Consider the following 21,056-nt stretch of genomic DNA (forward strand, 5'->3'; position numbering starts at 1 on the left):
GCTGGGTGGGTGCTATGATGTTACTGATAGTGAACTTTACTTTATTCATAAGGTTAGTTAGTAGAGTTGCCAACCGTCCTGTAAAAACGGAATCATCAGAGAAAATATTACGCGTTTCGTGTTGAGCTGAGAAGAGACGCAGTTTGTCCCGGACTTCAGCTATAATGAAAAAGACACAAAGCTGGATTTATTCTGCGTCTTTACGCTGTTAGCTGCCTCTTCTTCGCTCATTCAATCATGAAACTGATCAATGATCAACTGATCGGCTTTTCTCTCTCGTTTGTTGATCGCCCACTTTGCGCCAGAAACAGGAAACCAGCAGATGTCGCGCTAAACAACAGCAGCACGTTTAAGCTGGATCAGCTGTTGTTAGAATTTATTTAATATTAATTTCTAGTATCAGCTGATGTTTGCTGGAGCCACAGCTGTAAAACTGCTGGTCATGATGTCGGTTTGGTTATGTGAGAGGGAAACATGAAGATGAAACCAGGAGATGTCCTTACTGGATCATCAGAGCTGAACAGGTGATGGAGAAACAGGTTTACCTTTTAGATGACATGAATGAGTTGAAGTTATCAACTGTTTCTGAGAGACAAATAACACCAGGATCCTTTTTTATGTAGCTGACAGCTGGTAACTGTGCAGGGGCGGGTCTAGCAAAGTTTTGCCAGGGGGGCAGGTAGGGCATTAACAGGGAGAGGGGGGCACAAAGAAATACTTTTCTTTCTTATTCTCATTTAAAATGTCTCGCTTTTAATAAATAATTATCTGAATCTTACAACCAAAGTTTTCATCTGATGTACAATGTATAGAAATCCTACATATACCAACAAGACTGTACATCACTGTCACAACAGCGTTTGTTTTCATTCAAAGGCTTTATGGCTTTTCCTGTAATACCTGGTGGGCCGGTCACTAGTCAAAATGCCCGGACCGATTTTTTGTCCCAATCCAGCCCTGAACTAATGAATTAATTTCCTAATTAATTTTGTTTTATTTTAGTTTTGTAAATACACAATGTCATTTTAGATAGCTTTCATTTTCTTACAAAGCTGCTTTTCTTTCAGTGCAGCTTAAATCATTAGAGGCAAATTTAGAGGGGGCGGGTAACCAGGTTTATGAGAAACTAAAAACCAAATTTAGAAAAGGGACAGATATGTGAGGGGGAAAATACTTAATCACAAGAAAATAAAAGATGCATTTAGGAGAAATTATAAGGAAAAAAATCTAAATTTACCAGAAAAGATTTGAGAAAAAGGGAAAAGTTTGGCAAACGTAACAAAAATAAAAACAAAGAGAAACATGTCAAATCTGGAGAAATGGAAATTTAAGATAAATACCGCTAAGTTAACGGCGCTACTGAAAAGTTCAACCTAGTGATCGTTTTCTACAGTCATGACTTCGAAGCGTATTTGTTAATAAAGTTGTTTGGGGGAAAAGGGTAATGACGTCACCGGAAGTGAGGTGTGTGATTCAGTTGCTAAGCTGCAGCCGAGCAGTAAACGGACCGTCGACAAGTTGCTGTCGCCGTCTCACCGGATCAACTTTAAGCCGTCCGTCGGTGACCGACAGACCGAGGTAAGCTGCCCAACGCCAGACTGCGTCTGCTCGGTCCAAGTTCCGCCGGGGAGCCGCTGCTCCTGACGCCGATGCCCGGCCTCAGTGTTCGGCTAACGTTAGCCCGGAGCTCGGTACGGCGGGTGGTTAGGTCAGCACCGGTGTTCCAGATCAACTGGCGTTTAGATCAACTGGCGTTTAGATCAACTGGCGTTGGTCGAACAGATGTGTGGCAGTCTTGCGTTTCAGGAGCTCCTACCGACAAACCAGCAAAAAACGCCAAATGTGTCATCTGTGACACTTGTGAGGTTGTCTCAAACACACTCCGTCAGTCTTGATGCTGTTGAACAACAAAATGTTTAAAAATGTGGCGAGTTTACCTGGTGATATCCTCATGCGCGACGCGATCGCGAAAACAGCAAACAAGTAACACCACGCCGATGTTGTTCACAGGACACAAAGAGTAAACGATCGTTTACTCTTTGTGTCCTGTGAACAACATCGGCGCCAGTTGATCTAAACGCCAGTTGATCTAAACGCCAGTTGATCTGGAACACCCGCCACAGAGTCAGAGTTAACGGGTTAAAGTGGGGAGCAGACGGACCTCCTCTGCTGTGTTAGTCTGAACATGAGCTCGTCTGTGGTTTAATGAGCTTAATGAAGAACCTTAATGAGATTACCTGAAGTTAGCTGAAGCTCCAGGAGAGCAGAGCAAACACTCCTGACCACAACAGCACTGCTCAGTTAGTTTACCGGTGTTTTCATACACGTTATGATCTGAGAAAAATGCGCCAGTTTCCATAAACAGAAATGTTCGCTTCAGTCTGCAGACAGTAACACATGAAGGTTCTTGCAGATTTTAAGTATTATTTTTGTGTTAGAAAAATAGATATTATCTAACAGTTTGGATGTAGATGAAGGTGCTGATGAGGATGAGAAATATCTTATTTATCCCATATTTGGGAGACTTTTGTTATAGCAGGAAATGAATATCAGACACCAACCGACATCACCTGATAACACCAAACAAGATTTATTCTGTTTGTTCATTTGTGAAATCTTGTGTTTGCAGGTGAAGAATTATGTTATTTAAGAAAAAAATTCAAGGAGTTTGAATTGTGCGGTTGCTTTGAGGTTGTTGATGATGTATCTGCATCGTGTCTTTATGGATCACGAGATGAACTGTGGTACTGCATGAGGAAGTCGGGAGTAGCAGAGAAGGATGTGAGGGTGGTGCAGGACATGTATGAGGACGGAGAGAGACAGTGGTGAGGTGTGTGGTAGGAATGACAGATGGGTTCAAGATGGGGGTGGGATTACATCAGGGATCTCCTCTGAGCCCCTTCTTGTTTGCTGTGGTGATGGGGACAGGCTGATAGACGAGGCCAGGCAGGAGTCTCTGTGGATCGTGATGTTTGCAGATGACACCGTGAGCTGCAGTGGGAGCAGGTCGAGGTATGCTCTGAACACAAGAGGAATGAAAGTCAGTAGGAGGAAAATAGCTGAACCGAAGAGGATAACGTGCCACTCGTCTCACTCTCATTCACACAATGAGAGAGACGAGTGGAAAGGTTAACATGCAAGCACCGGAGGTAGTGCCAAATGAATAATTGTTTCTGAGACGTGAGATGTGGGAATTTATGGATTTAAAATTTATCGCTCAAGCAGCCTCAGAAAGGCAGAAGTGTGACAGTTTTTTATAAAGCTAGGTCTTTAACTGCTGTTGACTTTGACCCTGGCACGTTCTCCTCTTTGGCTCAGCTATTATAATGAAATCATTCTGGTAGGTGATTTTAATTGGGATCGGTTTTCTCCTGTGTCTGATTATTTTAAGGCACACTGTTTTTAATCTAACACAAATGACTAAAGCCCCACACACCTTATTCCCCAGATAAATCATCTTTGATTAATGTGCCACATCATTTCTCCACAGCAGTTTTTACCAGCGACTTGACTGATTGCTGCGTGGTTGGTGCTGCGAGGAACAGTTTCATGCTCTGAGCATCATCACAAACAGAAATTTAAAGCTTTTACATGAGCAAGCCTTTTGTCACGACTTCATGAATTTACATTGGGTCAGTTTTACATTGATGGACAGTGTTAACTTAGCTTGTAAATATTACTCTGAGAGTTTTATCTGCCTTGTGGACAAACATGCTGCTTTTAGCCAGGTCAGAGTGAAAGGGCGGGACAGGAAGCAGCCCTGAGCAGCTTCAAGAAAGTCCGACACTGATGCCAATGGCTAAGGTTTGGCAGCTGCGTAATAGCTTCGCTGCTTCTATTAGGAAATCCAAATGTGATCACTTTCTGATCTTAACCACTGACAGTCTCAAAGTCCCTGGGACGCGTTGGCAGACTATAAATTCTCTCTCTGACAGCTTTGAAGAGCATTAACATTAAAAAGTCACCGGTCCAGACAGTCTGTCTCCGTTTTTCTTGCGTCTGCTTGCAAGCATCATAGATGAGCCAGCGTCTTATATTTTTAATCTTTCCATACAACTGAACACTTCAGCAGAGATCCCAGTGTGCCTTTGTACTGCCCTCCTGAAAGGTGATGATTCTTGGATGGTAATAATATGAACCAATCTGCAAACTCTGTATTTTAGCTGAGATTCTTTAATGGCTGAGGAATAATCAACCTTAGAGCTATCAGAATGAAAATGATATTTTATCTCTCCAGTACTGTAACTTAAAGGTTTAAAATTTAAAGTTCTCAATGATATCTACGAGGCCCTGGAAGCAAAGAAATACTGCACCCCTCTTTTTATTGATCGAAAGCCTCCGGCACTGTTGATCGTGGGGTTTTATGTCAGAGGTTATTGGAAAAGGGCCGTTCAGACCAAGCTAAGCACCTTTCTCACCATAAGCAGTGTGTGCAGTTTAATGGTCTCTCTTCCAGTTTTTTAAATGTGACTGATGGAGTGCCACAGGTTTCTGTCTTGGGACCTGCGTTATTTACTATTTATGTCAGTGCTGTGGGACAAAATCTAAGTGCAACTGCCTATTTTTACGCAGATGATTAATTGTGGTAATAATCTGGTACCCTGGTATCGACATGGTTTTCGAACATTTGCAGTTAGCTTTTGATCGTACACAGTCACAGCTGTTTCTGCTAAGGCTGTCTTTGAAATGCATCTATAAAAAAAACCACGGTTGTGTTCTTCTCAGAGGGTTCGGTTAACCCTAATCCTAACTTCCCTCTCTTGTATCTTCTCAAGGTACATGTATTAACAATGAAGCTGTGGAGTCTTACAAACATCGAGTTCCTGTTGAAGCTAGGCTGAAGCTGGAGTTTTGTTTTTCTTAGAAATGGATCGTTGGACTTTGTTTATCACGGCATTAAGATTTATCACCGGCTCAAAACCTTTAGCACACCACTGTACTTTATATTCACTGGTTGATTAGTCCTCATTAGCCTCATGCAGGATGGTTCATTGATAGCATTTTGTCTCTAAATTCATTTCTGGTTTACTCGTCTCCTATTTGTCAGATTACCTGTAATCTGACAAATAGTTTAGTCACAATCTGCGGTCTCAGGACTTCTTTGCACTCACTGTTCAGACCTCAGAGAGAAGGTATTCTCCTTTTCTGTCCCGTCCTCATGGATTACATGACAGAAGGATTTCAGGCTCTCAGCTGATTTTGCTCGTAGACTTTAAAAGACGCATAAATGGTTTTGTGAAATCATCACTGGGAATCTTGTTTTTAGTTTGACTGTGTAGACACTTGGTAAAATATTCAATATTTTATTGGTGTTATTTTATTATGCCTGTTTGAAACAGGTCTCTCTTGTAAATGAGGCATTGAGTCTCAGGACTATTTGTATAAATAAAGGTAAAATGAACAAGCACTTGGTGACAGTGGTGAGGAAAATCTTATTGTCACAGGAAGTAACCTCGAGAAGAACCACGCTCGGGGAGGGGCCGGTATGGGAGTGAGGGGAGGAAAAGAAAACACTCAGTGCATCATGGGAATCCTTCAGCAGCCTGAGACTATAGCAGGAGAAATCTGCTCTCTCTTTCTGGTCCCTGTCAGGACTCTTGCTGCAGCATTTTGGATCAGCTGAAGGCTTTTCAGGGAGTTTTTAGGACATCCTGATAATAATGAATCACAGTCGTCCAGCCTGGAAGTAATAAATGCATGAACTAGTTTTTCAGCGTCACTCTGAGACAGGATATTTCTAATTTTAGAGATGTTGCACAAATGGAAGAAAGCAGTCTTACATATTTGTTTAATATGTGCGTTGAAGGACATGTCCTGGTCAAAAATGACTCCAAGGTTCCTCACAGCGTTACTGGAGGCCAAGGTAATGCCATCCAGGGTAAGAATCTGGTTAGATACTATATTTGTAGGAAATTAACGGTCATCAAGGTTTTTATATCTTTAAGACATTCCTGCAGTTTAACTAACTTATATCATCTGGCTTCTGGCTTGTATACAGTGTTTTCCAATAATAGATGAGTTTAAATACTTGGGGTCAACCATCCAAAACAAGGGACAGCACACAAGAGACATGAAGAAGTGTGCAGGCTTGGTGGAGTTTCAGGGGTGATTTGTGACAGAAGGACGGCAGCCAGCATGAAAGGGAGGGTTTACAGGGTGGTAGTGACACCTGTGTGGTTTGGAGGCCGAGCTGAAGACGATGGTATCTTCACTGGGAGTAGAAATGAGAGCTCAGCGTCAGAGAGGCGAGACTGAGACGGTTTTATATGTCTTATCTCTTCTATCACTTATTTATCACTGTGTTGTGTTCCTGCAGGTGTTTGACGCTCAGTGCAAACACTAAATCAGAATCAGAATCAGAATACTTTATTGATCCCTGGGGGAAATAATTTTTTGTTACAGTGCTCCATTTTAAACCAGGAGCTGATGTCCGTCTCATGAATTAACCTCAGCCGGGGTCGTCAAACACAGCAGCCAGTCTCCCAGTATGACCAGTATGGCTGCCTCCAGCACAACCAAGATCGCATGGCGCCTTCGTGAGTATTAAAGTTACTCAAACGATCATCACACCCTTCCTGTCCAGCAGCCCAGCCCGACCTGAATTTGTTCCTCCTTTGTTGCCGTACAGAGGAGTTCGAGGCTCAATCCAGCTCCATTTCCTGTCTGGCTCTGGGGAAAAGCTCGGGCCGCCTGCTGGCCACAGGAGGAGAGGACTGCAGGGTCAACATCTGGGCCGTCAGCAAGGCCAACTGCATCATGGTGAGTCCCCCGCAATGCAAAATGCGATGGGTTTCTAATTTTTAAGGTTTCCGTCGAGGTTTTTTAGGCCTGAAACATGAGCAGATTCAAAGGAACCCATCCTTTACCTACTGCTCTTCTGCAGTCTGCAGGTCATGATGCCCACACCTGCCTCTCTCCTGTCACCACCTCACGCTTTTATCTTTATTATTGATTCATTTCTGATTGTTAAATGATGAAAACAGAGTTCGCTCCATGGGAATTAAACAGACTCATGTTTCCCCTCCACTGCTCGCCATCTTCCTCCAACTAAACTAACCTGCCTGACCTCTTACGTTGTGTGTAGTGCACCACATCATGGCAGAGCGCAGACTGTATACAGAGAGTGCAGAATTATTAGGCAAATGAGTATTTTGTCCACATCATCCTCTTCATGCATGTTGTCTTACTCCAAGCTGTATAGGCTCGAAAGCCTACTACCAATTAAGCATATTAGGTGATGTGCATCTCTGTAATGAGAAGGGGTGTGGTCTGATGACATCAACACCCTATATCAGGTGTGCATAATTATTAGGCAAAGTCCTTTCCTTTGGCAAAATGGGTCAAAAGAAGGACTTGACAGGCTCAGAAAAGTCAAAAACAGTGAGATATCTTGCAGAGGGATGCAGCAGTCTCAAAATTGCAAAGCTTCTGAAGCGTGATCATCGAACAATCAAGCGTTTCATTCAAAATAGTCAACAGGGTCGCAAGAAGCGTGTGGAAAAACCAAGGCGCAAAATAACTGCCCATGAACTGAGAAAAGTCAAGCGTGCAGCTGCCAAGATGCCACTTGCCACCAGTTTGGCCATATTTCAGAGCTGCAACATCACTGGAGTGCCCAAAAGCACAAGGTGTGCAATACTCAGAGACATGGCCAAGGTAAGAAAGGCTGAAAGACGACCACCACTGAACAAGACACACAAGCTGAAACGTCAAGACTGGGCCAAGAAATATCTCAAGACTGGTTTTTCTAAGGTTTTATGGACTGATGAAATGAGAGTGAGTCTTGATGGGCCAGATGGATGGGCCCGTGGCTGGATTGGTAAAGGGCAGAGAGCTCCAGTCCGACTCAGACGCCAGCAAGGTGGAGGTGGAGTACTGGTTTGGGCTGGTATCATCAAAGATGAGCTTGTGGGGCCTTTTCGGGTTGAGGATGGAGTCAAGCTCAACTCCCAGTCCTACTGCCAGTTTCTGGAAGACACCTTCTTCAAGCAGTGGTACAGGAAGAAGTCTGCATCCTTCAAGAAAAACATGATTTTCATGCAGGACAATGCTCCATCACACGCGTCCAAGTACTCCACAGCGTGGCTGGCAAGAAAGGGTATAAAAGAAGAAAAACTAATGACATGGCCTCCTTGTTCACCTGATCTGAACCCCATTGAGAACCTGTGGTCCATCATCAAATGTGAGATTTACAAGGAGGGAAAACAGTACACCTCTCTGAACAGTGTCTGGGAGGCTGTGGTTGCTGCTGCACGCAATGTTGATGGTGAACAGATCAAAACACTGACAGAATCCATGGATGGCAGGCTTTTGAGTGTCCTTGCAAAGAAAGGTGGCTATATTGGTCGCTGATTTGTTTTTGTTTTGTTTTTGAATGTCAGAAATGTATATTTGTGAATGTGGAGATGTTATATTGGTTTCACTGGTAAAAATAAATAATTGAAATGGGTATATATTTGTTTTTTGTTAAGTTGCCTAATAATTCTGCACAGTAATAGTCACCTGCACACACAGATATCCCCCTAAAATAGCTAAAACTACAAACAAACTAAAAACTACTTCCACAAACATTCAGCTTTGATATTAATGAGTTTTTTGGGTTCATTGAGAACATGGTTGTTGTTCAATAATAAAATTATTCCTCAAAAATACAACTTGCCTAATAATTCTGCACTCCCTGTATAAAGGATGGGTGTAGATTTGAATTCTGAAAAGTGAAGCTTAAACCTGCGTTTTTCATGGATGTCCAGCAGGGGGCGACTCCTCTGACTGTGAATAGAAGTCTGTGAGAAAACGAGCCGCCTCCTCACCTGATCTCTGAGCTCAGTAAACAGTTTCCTGACGGCTTTATGGTCTCAGTCGCTGTTTTCAGGTCTTATTGAATAAAAGATGAAGCTCATTTTGGAAATGATGGTTTCCATTAGTGTTCAGGGGACGATAAAGCAGGAGATGAAGGTGGGCTTATTTTGTGATTGACAGGTGACGTGGTGTCCCTCAGCAGCTTCACTAACACTAACATTTTGATATACAGTCTGTGTTTTGAGTTTTTGAGAAAGGAGCGAGGTGCAGTTTTAGGTGATGATGTCTGTTCTGACTGTTTCCTCTCAGAGTCTGACTGGTCACAAGAACCCAGTGGAGTCTATCCATTTCAACGTGTCGGAGGAGCAGGTCGCCGCCGGGTCGCAGTCAGGTTCAATACGAGTCTGGGACCTGGAGGCTGCCAAGAGTAAGACTCTGTCTGTTCTGTGGCTACGAGGCTTTTTAGTCAAAGCTTCACCGCCTCTAAACTGTCTGTGTGCGTAATTTATCTGCACAGGTGCTTTAGATCAGCGGTGGACAGCGTAAGGTTCACACTGACAAAGAGAAGTGAAGTGAGCGAACCAGTCGATTAGAAATATGACACACAAAGAGCTGAAACATGTTAAAATCAACTTGCTTTTTTTTATTAGTGTGGTGAGTTTTTTCTAAATTTCTGAGTGCAAAGTTTGAGCTATGAGCTCTTCCACCTCTGCTGCCTCGAGGACACAGGACATCCGTCATACCACATGATGTCAGCCTCTGTAATATAGTACATCAGTCTGATTGAGTATATGTTATTATTAGTAGTATTTTTCCATCTACTCTTATTTTGAAAATTGATACAGCTTCCTCAGTGTTCAGTCTCAGGCTGTAACGGAGGACGTTGTACCCCGCAGTCAGAATAATCGTCCGTCCCATCATGCGGAGGCGTTTTAATGCACCTAAGCTGGGTCTTAGTTAGAAAGAGATGCAAAGAGGTGACCCTGCTGCTTCCTGTGCTCAGTTTTAAGGACTCTGATGGGACACAAAGCCAACATCACCAGCCTGGGCTTCCATCCCTTTGGAGACTTCCTGGCCTCCAGCTCCATGGACACAAACATTAAGGTAGGCGTGCTTTCCTGTGTGAGAACATCCTTGAAGTCTTAATCCGCTCTAATGAAATGTCTCTTCTTTTCTGCTGTCAGCTGTGGGACTTGCGGAGGAAAGGATACGTGTTCAGATATAAGGTAAGTTTGTGCTCAGGATGACAGGCCGGCTCCTAATATCCTGCTCGAATCCAGGTGCACGTTTCTAACAGGTGGACAGTGGCTGCAGGTGGATTTGGTAAACACACCTGTGGTGACCTAACAAAGTGTGATGTGGACATTTGCTTCAGTGGAATCTGATCTTTTATGCAAATGAGTTGACCTCATCTGACCTGGAAACAGCACCGTGTGAAAAGCTAAATCCTGATTGTTTTCAGGTTTCTGACAGATTTTTGATGTTTTTCAGATGTTTAAGCCCCGCTCTACATTCTGATGCTTGTTTTCCACAGTTGTACCATCACATACAAAACAAACACACACAGACACGTGGTCACTAGTGATGGGATTTCCGGCTCTTTTTAGAGATCCGGCTCTTTCGGTTCGGCTCACTAAAAAGAGCCGGCTCTTTCGGCTCCGAACCGGCTCTTCAGGTTGTTTTGTTGCTTTAATTAATTTATTATTAACAATAATATAAAATTATGCACAAAAGGAATTACTAACATAAAAACAAGTGGTTTTATTTATATATGTTTATATATAAATATATGCGGTGGCCCCTAGAGACAAAACACGTACAAACTCCAAAACACATTTCTAGCATGAACTGAACTTCCAAAGCAGAGCTACTAGATCACTTAAATTACACAATTGAAAGCATGTGTGTATTGTTTGTGTATTTATACACAGGCACTCATATATATATTCAAATAATTTAAAAAAAAGTTCATTTACCTGTTATTACCACACACCAAATCCGGTCGTTGGTACTTGCTGGCTTGTGTAGCCACAAGATAACAAAGGCTCAACACTGCGCCCAGCATCCTGGAGCACTTCTGTTGTCTTTTGTACGTGTTTTGAGTTTTTATATGCTTCTGAGTTTTTATATGCTTCTGAGTTTTTACGTGCTTCGGAGTTTGTACGTGTTTTTACGTGTTTTGGAGTTTGTACGTGTTTTTACGTGTTTTGGAGTTTGTACATGCTTCAGAGTTCGTACGTGATTTGAAGTTTGTATGTGCTTTGTCTCTAGGGGCCACCGTAAATATACTTTTATTTATTCACTCCACATAAAATGTAATAAATAAATCATATAATACAAAAATCAACTATTCACATTTCAAGTTTTAACTATTTAAATTTCAGCTTTTTCCTTTCACAAATTTAAAGTGAAAAGAACACAAAACACTGCAAACCACAACACAATTAAATATAAATTATAATAATATGAAAACTAAAAGAACATGCATATTCTCTGTCATATGGACCTGCATGAATAAACTTTCTCAATCCTTTATCTCTTTCTTAAGGTCTTAAGTTTTGTTGTTTTTATGTTTTTATGTTTTACAAAAAAAAAACTTCACATTTTTTATATTTTTAAACGAAAGTGACACGCAAGGATATTTTTCTTTAGTGATGTTGCTTCAGCAATCTCAAATACTAATTATTCTGGGAATTTTTATGGTCAAACTATGTGATTTTCCAAATGTGTGTGTGTGTGGAGTAAAATGACCTTGTTCTTATGATGTTGTCACCGTGAATCATTTAGGATTAACAACACAAATTGTATCGATAGCAGAAACAGTCTTATAACTTATAATTCTCACACGTTACCGCTAGTTTTACAAACGCAGTCTTCTTCAGCTCTGTTTATGTAGCTTTTATGAAACTGATTTTCCATAGTACAAGTAGAATTTAATTTTTCTTTGCTCTCCAGTATAAATGCAATAATTTGCAGGCTTTTTACTGAAACTCTCACAATGCAACACTCAATGCTCAGAGCTTCATATATCAACAGCTCTGAAAATATCTTCTTTTTTAAAGTAATGTAGGACAGGATCTCTCACTCTCTGTGTCTCAAAAAAACCCCAACTAAACTGGCAATCACCACTAAACAAATGAAAGTAGTTTATGGCTTTTTTATCAGCTGCATTTCTTTCATTTATGTATTGATCCCATTGTTTATTGGTAATGCTTTTAGGTCACTGTTTTAGCATGTCTGCCTCACACTCCATTTAAACAGTTTAACAGATAGTGGGAGGAAGGTGGCATTGGAGTTTGTTGGGTGCTCCTTCTGAGACCGATCTGTTGCAGTCTGTTTGGCCACAGCTGTGGGTGCCTTCTTTGCTGATCGCTTTATTCTCTCTTCTAGCATACTCCTTAATCTTATCCAATTTCAGTTTATCCAACAACAGATGCAGCCTGTGATCCACTCATTTTAAGCATTCAACATAAGCAGCATGCCAAAATCCAAAACAAAGGCAACAGCAATTCCTTCAAACTCAGGTGAACGCCTGCAGAGCCACAGCACACACACACACCAAACCGAATAGCAAACGTAGCGGTGGGCGTGTCACAAAAACATCTTCGTATGGTCAGAATCCAAACTGCGTTCAAACAAACAATACGCAGCACAAAAACACAGTTTACATACCACCGTCGTCTTCTCCTTATCTGTCAGACTAGCCGATTTTATGGGTGTAGTGTAGTGATGGGATTTCCGGCTCTTTTTAGAGAGCCGGCTCTTTCGGTTCGGCTCACTAAAAAGAGCCGGCTCTTTCGGCTCCGAACCGGCTCTTCAGGTTGTTTTGTTGCTTTAATTAATTTATTATTAACAATAATATAAAATTATGCACAAAAGGAATTACTAACATAAAAACAAGTGGTTTTATTTATATATGTTTATATATAAATATATGCGGTGGCCCCTAGAGACAAAACACGTACAAACTCCAAAACACATTTCTAGCATGAACTGAACTTCCAAAGCAGAGCTACTAGATCACTTAAATTACACAATTGAAAGCATGTGTGTATTGTTTGTGTATTTATACACAGGCACTCATATATATATTCAAATAATTTAAAAAAAAGTTCATTTACCTGTTATTACCACACACCAAATCCGGTCGTTGGTACTTGCTGGCTTGTGTAGCCACAAGATAACAAAGGCTCAACACTGCGCCCAGCATCCTGGAGCACTTCTGTTGTCTTTTGTACGTGTTTTGAGTTTTTATATGCTTCTGAGTTTTTACGTGCTTCGGAGTTTGTACGTGTTTTTACGTGTTTTGGAGTTTGTACGTGTTTTTACGTGTTTTGGAGTTTGTACATGCTTCAGAGTTCGTACGTGATTTGAAGTTTGTATGTGCTTTGTCTCTAGGGGCCACCGTAAATATACTTTTATTTATTCACTCCACATAAAATGTAATAAATAAATCATATAATACAAAAATCAACTATTCACATTTCAAGTTTTAACTATTTAAATTTCAGCTTTTTCCTTTCACAAATTTAAAGTGAAAAGAACACAAAACACTGCAAACCACAACACAATTAAATATAAATTATAATAATATGAAAACTAAAAGAACATGCATATTCTCTGTCATATGGACCTGCATGAATAAACTTTCTCAATCCTTTATCATCTGCAACTGAAAATAGTTGTGGATGATTACTATACCTTTCTAATGTTGTTGTCCCTGCCTCTCTTTCTCTCTCTCTGGCTCTGTTCCTGTGCTACTGAGTGTAACTACCGCCCCTCCCCCCTCTGCCCAGCGTAAAGCACAAGGCTCGCGTGCAGAGTGAAGCGGAAAAAAAGTGCGAGAGAGAGGCTGAGAGAAAGAAAAAAAAAAAAACCCACGTGACGGCTCGCGATAAGGAGCCGGCTCGCGTCGTTCACGTCAAAGAGCCGGCTCTAAGAGCCATTTCGTTCGCGAACGACCCATCACTATGATTTTGAGAAGCAGGCCATATTTGAAAAGTGAGAGGAGTAAACATTACTCGCTGTAAGAGCCAAACAGGATGGGAGGATCTGATTGGTTCTTTGTGCCTTTTTAAAATATTCATCCTAATGAGGACAAAGACACTCTCGTCATTTCTTCTTTTGTTTTCATGTCGTCACATTTATTTTGCAGTCTGAGCTCCTCGTTCCTCGTCACATGGTCTCGTGACCCTTCTTCATCTGGGTCAGGGCCTCCTCGTCACTCAGGGCTCCAGATCGCTCTTGACACCGCCGTCTCCATGAGTGATCCGTCCATAGTCGTGGACATCCTGAACATCATCAACCCCCAGCCGTGAGTCTCACACACACACACTCGTTTTCATATCTTAGTGAGGACATCTCATTGACATCATGCTTTAGAGAGCCGCTTACCCAAACCATGAAAAATGAACGCCTACTCGTAACCCTGAGGATTTGAGCCTCAATAATGCATTCAAGCTCGTGGGGACAGGCACTTTGTCCTCACAGGTGACTGTTGGTCCCCACAAGTATAGTAACATTTCAAGTTTCGGTCCTACAAAGCTGTCTAAACAGGTACACACTCACACACACAAACCCGTTTCTACATCTTTGTGAGAACCCTAAGTCACACCTTGGCTTGGCTGCTCCTCAGGGAGGAGAGTTTCACACATCTATCCAGTCAAGTTAAATGACTAATTACTGTAGAGCAGGGGTGTCAAACTCAGATACACAGTGGGCCAAAATTCAAAACTGGAACAAGGTCGCGGGCTAACGTTAATATTTATTGAAAAAAAAAAAATCTTCCTCCAGATATAAGAATGAATCTTTTCTTATGGACTCAAACAAGTTTTGCTGAAAAACTGAATATGGAACAAGCAAAGCTTAATACTAAACAATATATATATTAGCTGTGTAATACCAGTAGGCCAGCTCTGATAGTAATTTGGTATGGCTTCGCGGGCCAAATGTAATTAGTCTGTGGGCCAAATTTGGCCCACGGGCCAGAGTTTGACACCTATGCTGTAGAGCCTAAAGTTGTGCGCCGCTTGTTTAATTAAAGACACAAAGAAATCTGCTTATTCTGCAACAATAGGCCATTTTGTCCCCACAAGTATAGTAGCATGCCAATTTCCTGTCCTGACAAAGATGTCACACACACGCGTGGAGACACACACACACACACACACACACACACACACACACACACACACACACAATTCTGATTTTATACAAGTACAAACCTTTATTTACACTGGAGTTCAAAAACAAAACCTTTCTTTGTTAGTTTAACCCAAAAAATCTAAAAACAGTGACAGAAGCTGACGATTGATGACAGACGAATCGTTCTACGCAGCTTTATTATTATTATTATTTTCAGTCTGTTCTGTTTCCAATCACTGAAAAGTTTTTATTGTTTATTTGATTGCATCTGTCTTCTAAGTTTCATTTTGAAGAGTTTGACCTGCAGTTGTTTGCGGGTTGCTGACCTTTATGAACGTATAAAACCAGATGTTGCGCTGCTGTTCCAGATCTCTGTGGAAGCTGGACGTGTGCATGGTCGTCCTTCCTCAGCTCGACAAACTGCTGCAGAGCAAGTACGAGAGGTGAGCGGCTCAGAGGTAAAGTTTCTGTTGTCCAGAGATGGCGCGCGAGCGTTCAGCGGCAGAGGGTACGTTTTAAAACAACGTCAGCATCTTTGTGGGCGTTTTCATCAAGTGTCACCATTACAATGAGAGAAATGAGTTCTGATGATGCTTCAGACGAACTGCCGGGAGGCAGCTCGGGTTGCATCAGAGATGATTTCGTCTTCTCAAAGTGAATTTAAAACTCTAATTCGGATTTTACGTAAAAAGAAAGATCACTTCCTGTTTGGTAACCTGAGGTCACCCGGAGTACTTTGATTGTCAGGAGGTGGAGCAGATCTCCGCTTCCTCCCGTCCTGAACCTGAACCTGCCCCGATGCCGTCAGTGTGTCGGTATGTCGTGTAATTCGATCATCCAATCAGCTTCCTTCTCTGTGCGTTTCCTCAGCTACATACAGACCGGCTGCACGTCTCTGAAACTCGTCATGAAGCACTTCTGGACGCTGATCTCGGACACTCTAAAGGCCACGCCGTCCGTCGGGGTCGACATCACACGAGAGGAGCGGTGAGTCTCACATCTGTCCAACAGCTGCTTGACTGATTTAGCAGCACCGTCAATCAATCTGCTGATTACTCAGATTACTCTGAGGAGGAAATGCCCCAAACCTCGGCTGACTCCACCTCTCGTTCTGTGTGGGACGTTTTTAAAGATGTCTGACACGTGTTCGAACCCAGAGACTTGATTCCTGCTGTAATCGCTCCTCAGCCGGCTGCTTTTCCCTTCCAGGTCTCCTCTTTGCACTCTGCATCTGCAGGAGCCACAGCTGTATTTTAGTGACTGTAGTAGGTTTGTTTGTCCAGCAGGTGTCACCTTTGTGCTGTTGGCGAGGGCCTGCGTCCTCGCCAGCAGCAACACAGGCTGCTGAGGTTAACGGACGTTATTCCTGAGATGAGCTTCAGAGAGAGCAGCATGTTAGTGCGGTGGGGCAGCACTCATTCTGCGCCTCACTGCATTTGTTGTGAATGAAGGATGCTTCAGTGTCTCCTCCTCCAAGGGAGGTAAAAAAGGAAACATTAAACCACCTTTGGTGTAGTACTCAGACGACAGGAACCTTCATAATAAAATGAATTGAACTGTAACCAGCGACAGTCAGTTTCTCTTATAAAGGTTTGTGCAGAGATGATGTAAATCAGACGAGACACTGGAGCAAAGATGTCCCATAATTCATAGCAACACATCATCAGTGGCGGTTTGTTCAATCACTGAAGGAAAACCATTTTAATCGGACAGACTCGCCAACGTCTTTGTCCTCTGCGTTTGAGCCTCTGATGTTTTTGTGCTTCCAGACACCAGAAGTGCCGAGTGTGCTGCGAGCAGCTGAAGAACCTGAGCAACATCGTGAAGAACAAGGCGACGCAGGTCGGTCGTCACAGCAGCACCTTCAAAGAGCTGCAGCTGCTCATGTCGCCGCTCGACGACTCGCCCTGAGGGCGGCGCCGTGGATCAGCTGACTCGCAAGACCCCGCACTTTGTGTGTCCTTCTTTTGTCACGACTCTCTCCTGAGGCCTCCGTCACAGAAGAAGAAATGTTTTATTATTTATTGTATTACACTGTAGTTTTATTGTTATTGTTAAGCACTTTGGAAATGTGCTATATAAATAAATATAAATATAAATAAATCTGACCTTGACCTTGACCTTAATGTTGAAGACGTTAAGTGACACTCAGAGGAAGTCGAGAAATTAAACCGCCGCTGCTAAACGAGCGGGTCGGTACTCGAATCGGGGAGGAGTCTCGGTCTCGTATGGAGGCGCTGACGGGAATGTGCCTTCAGAGGTTTGGATGTTTAAAAAGTGCTCACAGGTTTGCACCACACGAGCGATTCATGAAAGGCGGAGTAAAGATCAGCGGACAGAGACAAACCGCTCTGATGCGAACGTTTGAATCTGCCATGTTTAATCCCGTAAACCAGCGACGCAGATTTAAAAACGCCAAAAACAAACTCCAGCTCGGACTCTGTGCACACGTTTTCACTTTTCTACTGTTCACTTTCTCCACTGTGTTCATGTACAGCTCTGTTTATTTAAATAAAGACAAAATGAAGTTAGTTACTGTACTCTTCAGAGTGACTCGTGAATGCACCAGAAGCTCTGTCTCAGATTTCCTGCAGACCTCAAATGCAACATGCATTTCTACATCAGTTTAGAGCCAAGCGTGTGAAAGTCATGTCGGGTGATCTGCTCACAGATTTAAGTCTGTAAAGAATTAGACATTTGCACAGGAAGCTTGTGGAAAGACATGATCGAGCATTATTTCTACAACATAAGACCACTTTGACTCATATTTGAAGATCTTTTCTTGAGTGTACGGTCAGGTCATGAGTGTTTGGGCAGTTTTTGTTCTTTTGCTTCTGTAAACGACTACAATTTATTTAAAATAGTAAAATATGTGACTGAAATACAGATAACAGCTTGGCACAGGTTTGAAAACTGCACACAGCCGAGTGTGACGTGTGGGCGGAGTCACCGGTGTTTATTACTGGGACAAACAGATTTCCAGCATCATTGACTGGACAACCAAAAACGTTCTGTGAAAGCAACCCAAGACCCAGAATATTCAACAGTCGAGTCGATCAGCTGACCCCAAATCAGCTGATCATGCTTTTCACTTCCTGAACACAAACTGAGGGTTGGTGATAGACCCGGTGCCAGCTAAAGCAAAGGAGGGAAGGTTAGCATGGTTGAGTTCAGTTCTCTCTGGCTCTCTTCCAATGAGAGGACTGCTGTGATTTGACGCTTTATAAATAAAATTGAATTGAATTATTAAAACAAGTCTGTAGGTTCCCGATCATTCAGGGTTTTCCCGTCTCACATCTAAAAAACTTTTTCAAATCTAGACGCTGAACGATGGCGTCTCTATAGATAGAGCAGCTGACACTAGAGATTAAACGCCTGGGTCTCTCCGTGTCCACCTGAAATTATTTCCAAGTGCCAGCTATCAGCTACCAGATTCCTCAAACCAACCAGACTCGCACCTTAACCACGTGTCTACAATGAGTCATATGAAAACTCCCAGGACCAGCTCCAAGGGGACAACCCCAGTAGGGGTCAAATACGTGGGACTCCCCGTTAGCGGTTAGGAGTAAAGTCTTTTGGGTGAGAGCTGAAACATCCTGAAGCACCTCAAAGTTAATTAATCCAGTCGAGCCAAACTCTGTGACAGCCCTGGCAAATCTACACATCCTAAACAAATCTCTGCACCTGCAAGCCGCTTTGCAGCCCACCTTCTCCTATTCCGCCAGCCTGAGGAACTGAGCAGGTGTCAACAGGTGACATCAAGTCGGAGCCAATTACTGCAGGTAGAAATGATCATTCACCTTTTGTCTAAAGCCTTCCTGACTGATGCGATCCTTAAATGTGATTTAAGCTGTGTGGGAACATTGGAAGCATAGACAGGAAATGAGGTTTAATCACAAACTCAGCTCAGTTTGTCCAGTTATTTGAGTCTGAAAGTGGTGCTAGGGGAAAAAAGTGGTTAATTCAGTCATTTTATTAACGCCCTTTAGATTAACTCAACTCACCTCTTGGTCATGTCATTTTCAAATCTACAGTGATGGTGTGTCAAACACTCCTTTTTACTGCTCTTTTAAATATTTGTGTCCACACGATGCCGACGTGTGCGTTTGTTCTGGAGCGTTTATTAAAAAGTAATTACAAAACAAAAACAGCAAGCAGAGTTTGATCATCAGGTCAACACACAGCAGCTCATCGCGTTTCTAAGCATTCCTGTTTACTACAGCTACAGCTAACAGTCCACTTCGCACCAAGTCAACAGCTACACGTGTTCTGTCTCAGGTCAAAGGTCACCAGTGGCTTCCTGGAGGTTTTTGTTTTCTCCAAACAGGTGAAGAGACGACAGCAGAAGCACACAGAGAAGAAATGAGTTTAGATACGATTCGAGTCTTTTTGTTCTTCAAGCTGAAGGAAGTTTGAAATAAAAGGAACGTCCACCGGAGCAGAAGACTGAGACGCGATGTACAGATTTCCTCGTATTGCTCACGTCCTATTGGACAGCTTGGGATCAGTGGAGTACCCTGATTGGATAAAGGAGGAAAGCCTCCAGAAACTACAGATGGGAACACAACACACATGAAAAAAAACCTTAAAATTTATCTAAACTTTATGAAGAAAAAAGTACACTTTAAGGTTTCAGCCTGAAAATCCTCCATCGAACACGGTGCAGAGAAAAAAAGATTAAAAACAGATGGAGACAAAAAAAATTAAATTTGGATCACAAAAAAAACAAAAACGGAAAAATTCATGTGCCCGCATTCTCCAAAAGAAAAAAATTAAAGCATGTCAAACATAAATATACAAACACATTATGCATCTATGCACATCATCAGCCACGTTCGGGTTAGAAAATGATCTAAAAGTTTAAAGTGCAACAAAGAAACAATGAGAAATACTGATTGGAGAGCAGATACTGATTTCAGGGTTAATAAGGATTTTTTTGAGTCCCGACGGAGGAGCGCGAGTCCTGTCAGCTCATATCAGACGTCACAGCAGTCCAGACGTTTGGCCATCGTCTCATAACAGTCTGTCCAGATTTAAGACCGTCCTGTCCTGTAAAGTTTCCATCGGTCTTTGATCGCTTTTGCCGCTCCTGTCGTTGGCTAAGAAGGAAATAAATCCAGGAAGAGCAGCAGAGGCCTCAGGGTGCTGGCTGACACCCTGCAGCGACGGCGCGGCGTCCGTCAGGCCGTCAGCTTCAGTCGTCCTGCAGAGAAACGAGAGCGTCAGCCAGCAGTCATGTGACCCTTTAACTCACCATGTCCACACTACTGACAATAAATGTGAAAACATGTTGTTTCTCTTCATTTCGCTCTTTCTAGAGCTGATCACAAAGTTCTTACACTGTGAAGCGACTTCGTCAGCAGTTTACAAAGCATCCCGACAGCTCCTGCAGACTCTCCTCTAACGCCTCTGCACGGACCACAAATAAAACAGACACCTGTGCTGCCCTTACTAACCTCTGCTCAGAAGAAAACAAACTGGCTTTAAATATTTCTCTTGTGTACCGCTGACATTTTTTTAAACCACCTCCCAGTTTTTACCAGGAATTTAGTCTGGAAACTTTTTAGATGAGAATTATTACTGGTGCTCAGAGCAGAGTCTCCATCTACACCACAGAAATCTTCAAGTCAAAGAATCATTCAGGTGTGTTTTTAAAGATAAGTTGTGTGTCCTGAGCAAAGATCACGTCTGCGTTTGAACACCGACAGACGTGATCTTTGCTCAGCACACTGGCTTCCTCCAACTTCTACATGAAACGTACAATTAAAGTTAAAGAGTTAAATCTGGCCAATTTCATGCTTTTTACAGTCATGGTTCAAGAACCTCATGATAACACTTCCTGTTCTAACCAAAAACACAGAAACATGGAGGATTTTACTCCACAGTCATCGGGTCGCTGCTAATACAGGAAACAGCAGCACCTTTGCTAACGTTACCTGAAGATCGACTCTGAGGCCAAGTCTTCATGTCACATTTGTTCAATTAGCTTCTGGTAATCAATACGATCTCTCACCGAGCATTTCTGTCAAACGTGGTCCCAGAAAAACCAGCAGGAGTCAGTCGATCTACCGAGGCTGAAACCTCAGACTGAGCCTGACTGCAGTGTGAACGAG

The 21,056-nt window shown here is 42.5% G+C and overlaps 1 protein-coding gene across 1 annotated transcript; it reads left to right on the forward strand.

Moving 5' to 3' along the window:
* Positions 1 to 1,474: 1,474 nt before the first annotated feature.
* LOC308398901 (uncharacterized protein) lies at positions 1,475 to 17,474 on the forward strand. Its single transcript, XM_080885768.1, has 10 exons — positions 1,475 to 1,578; positions 6,403 to 6,536; positions 6,629 to 6,759; positions 9,109 to 9,226; positions 9,803 to 9,903; positions 9,984 to 10,025; positions 13,896 to 14,113; positions 15,312 to 15,386; positions 15,814 to 15,930; positions 16,713 to 17,474. Exons 2-10 carry the CDS (start codon positions 6,488 to 6,490, stop codon positions 16,852 to 16,854), a joined length of 993 nt encoding a protein of 330 aa, XP_080741894.1. The 5' UTR covers positions 1,475 to 1,578; positions 6,403 to 6,487; the 3' UTR covers positions 16,855 to 17,474.
* Positions 17,475 to 21,056: the final 3,582 nt, after the last annotated feature.

This window comes from Rhamphochromis sp. 'chilingali' (assembly GCF_963969265.1).
Source record: "Rhamphochromis sp. 'chilingali' genome assembly, chromosome: 6".
Classification (NCBI taxonomy): domain Eukaryota; kingdom Metazoa; phylum Chordata; class Actinopteri; order Cichliformes; family Cichlidae; genus Rhamphochromis; species Rhamphochromis sp. 'chilingali'.